Genomic DNA, 2,903 nt, shown 5'->3' on the forward strand with positions numbered 1-2,903 from the left:
GTACCCTTCCTGAAAAAGGAACTTTATAATTGGATTGTTCACCAAAGACTAGTTCAAGACGAAGAAGAAACTGACGCTGAAGGAGCATTGGGGTACTTGGCATGTATGGGCCGCTCTGATGCTGACTTTTTTGAGACAAACACAATTGATGTAGAAAATAGGTTGGCATACCTATTTTAGGCTGATGGAATTTCTCGTCGTGATTATGCTTGTTTTGGGGACATTATGGCTTTCGAATCCAACTACAAGAAGAACTCATACAATAAGCCCCTGCTTATCTTTGTCTGGTTGAATCACCATTACAGGACAATAGTCTTTGCAGTTGCTTTGCTATATGACGAGACCGAGGAGACATATACTTGGGTTTTAGAGGAATTTCTAGAGTGCATGAAAAACAAACCACCTCCTGTGGTGGTCACCGATGGTGATCATGCTATTGCGAAAGCAATACAAAAAGTTTTCCCAACTTCTGTTCACCGGTTGTGTGCTTGGCATCTTCAGAATAATGTAACTATTAATGCGCCTCATCCTGTATTCAAGTCCAAGTTCAATGAACTACTTTATCAATACTGTACCGAGGAAGATTTCGAGGATACATGGAATAGAATGGTTTCAGAATTCGAATTTGAGGATAGTCAATGGGCAACAACTACCTACAGTAGTAGGAGGAGTTGGGCAGAATGTTTCCTACGAGGGCATTTCTTTGGGGGAGTAAGAACTACTCAAAGATCAGAGTCAATTAATTCCTACTTGTCCCACATCCTGACGAGCAAACTCAAACTTAGAGATCTGGTTGGCCAAGTAGACAAGGCCATACAAAGTATTCGTCACACAGAATGGGAAGACAAATTCATCAGCAACCATAGTACGCCACAATTACCATCGAACATCCTCCAACAATACTATGATCAGGTAGCTTCGATTTTGACAAGGAACATGTACAAAAAAGTTGAGGAACAGATCACGAGTGCCCTAGCTTACTCAGTGGACTCCACCAACGTATCCATTGACTTCAGGTTTTACTCACTAACGAAGTTTCCAAAGGGACTTGTACAACGTAGAGTGTGCTACTATATTGTCGATGGTCATATAAACAGTACGTGTATGTTGTTCGAGTCGGATGGAATTCCATATCGACAAATATTTGCAGTTATGAAGCACCTCAACATACCATGCATTCCTGAATCTCTTTATAAGGACCGGCGGAAGAAGGATGCAAAAAACACGATTGGGTTAAAAAATTTATCCCACTCAAGGGTGCCACCGGATGTGCTAGTTTGTACAAGATGGGGATCTTTAACTTTGCGTTTCAATGCAATGGGATACTATGCCACTAAACATAATGAAAATTTTGAAGAGGCAATGAATGAAATGTCACATATGGAACAAAAATTTAAGTCAATGTCAGTGGAGGTCCAATCTGTAGACCAAGTTTCAAATGTGACTCCTACTAACAACCGCGATCACCCCCCCCCCCCCCCCCCCCCCCTCCCAAACAGAGGAATCCGAGACCCAACTGTGGTAAGAACGAATGGGAGGGAAACAAACAAGTCAAAATCAAAAGAGAAGGACACAGAAAATGGGAGATCCAGGAAAAATAGGTGTCGCAACTGCAACCAATTAGGGCATAATAAGGCTACTTGCAAATCTAATCCCGCAGCTCACACAATAGAAAAAGATTATGAACCTTCTTGTAATAGTCCAACCACTGAAGCAGAACCGTGGCTATACCTCATGCAGTCTCAATTGAGCTTCACCGGAGACAAAAATATTAAATTCCATCAGTGGTATAGTGATATTCCCACTAGTTCTAATATTGGGCCTAAGTAGGATGATAATAGTCACTTCATCTAAGCATTTTGTTATAGTAGTGTTATATACGTGGGAAAATTAAAACTACACCAGTATCCTAGTTTATGAATGATCTATTTTTCATGTTAATTAAATCATATATGAAAACGAATATGTTATATGTTTCAATGTTTAATAGTAACCTAACGCGAGTACCCGTTGGTTGCCCATATTTTTAGACAAAGAACTCTATCACTCCTCACACACTTTCAGTGATTGAGTAATTGTTCTTTTCACTTAACTTACATTATCGTACCACCCACTATTCATCTATGAAATTAGCTCCATTAACAGTTAATATTTAAAATTGCGCCACACGATGTTTGTGTAAGTTTTTAGTTAATTATGTAACTTCTACAGACCTATGGAGAGTAGGGTCGTAATAGGTGTTCATTTACCTAAAACTAGCCATGATGTCTATTAAGCTAATCCTAGTTTATTTGGACTACATATTTTTTTGTACTCAATACCAACATAAAAATACTACATAAAAAAATACTCATTCGTCAATATTAAGGATGTATCTGCGATAACTAAAGTCTCTGGAACACATAATTAAAAATTATTAATAAGGGTAGTATCTTCAATAATTAAGTCATTAACATAGATTCCACATTCACTTTCACTAGAAGTTGAAATGAAAAAAATAAACGAGTCCACTGCCCTCGTTCTCAATCTTCAACAAAGAGTCACCAACCTACACGCTCTACAATTTATCTCGAATAGCTTCAGCATGTTCGTCGATCCACTGGCACATCACGTCCCACAATATTCTTCACTTTCATGTGAATATATTGTTCGTATTTACTAACCGCTTCCTTCTTAAGCTCCTCCACTGCTCAGGACATTTGTTGATACTCGGCCGTGAGAAGACCCGATCGAAGTTCCTCTAATTTTATTGTCTTAACTTCCACCTTTGCTTCCAATTCTGTGATCCTCTCTTCTAGGAAATTCTTTCTTTATTCCAACATACGATTATCGAAATTTATAAAAAAAAAAAAAAATTCGCTTTCCCTTTGCTCCAATTTATGATGCAGATCATTGATGTACTG

At 38.5% G+C, this 2,903-nt stretch overlaps 1 protein-coding gene across 1 annotated transcript; it reads left to right on the top strand.

The window, feature by feature from the left end:
• The first annotated feature begins 225 nt into the window (after positions 1 to 225).
• LOC133806275 (protein FAR1-RELATED SEQUENCE 5-like) lies at positions 226 to 1,830 on the top strand. Its single transcript, XM_062244395.1, has one exon. The coding sequence runs from the start codon at positions 226 to 228 to the stop codon at positions 1,828 to 1,830; it is 1,605 nt and encodes a 534-aa protein (XP_062100379.1).
• Positions 1,831 to 2,903: the final 1,073 nt, after the last annotated feature.

This window comes from Humulus lupulus, chromosome X (assembly GCF_963169125.1).
Source record: "Humulus lupulus chromosome X, drHumLupu1.1, whole genome shotgun sequence".
NCBI lineage: Eukaryota > Viridiplantae > Streptophyta > Magnoliopsida > Rosales > Cannabaceae > Humulus > Humulus lupulus.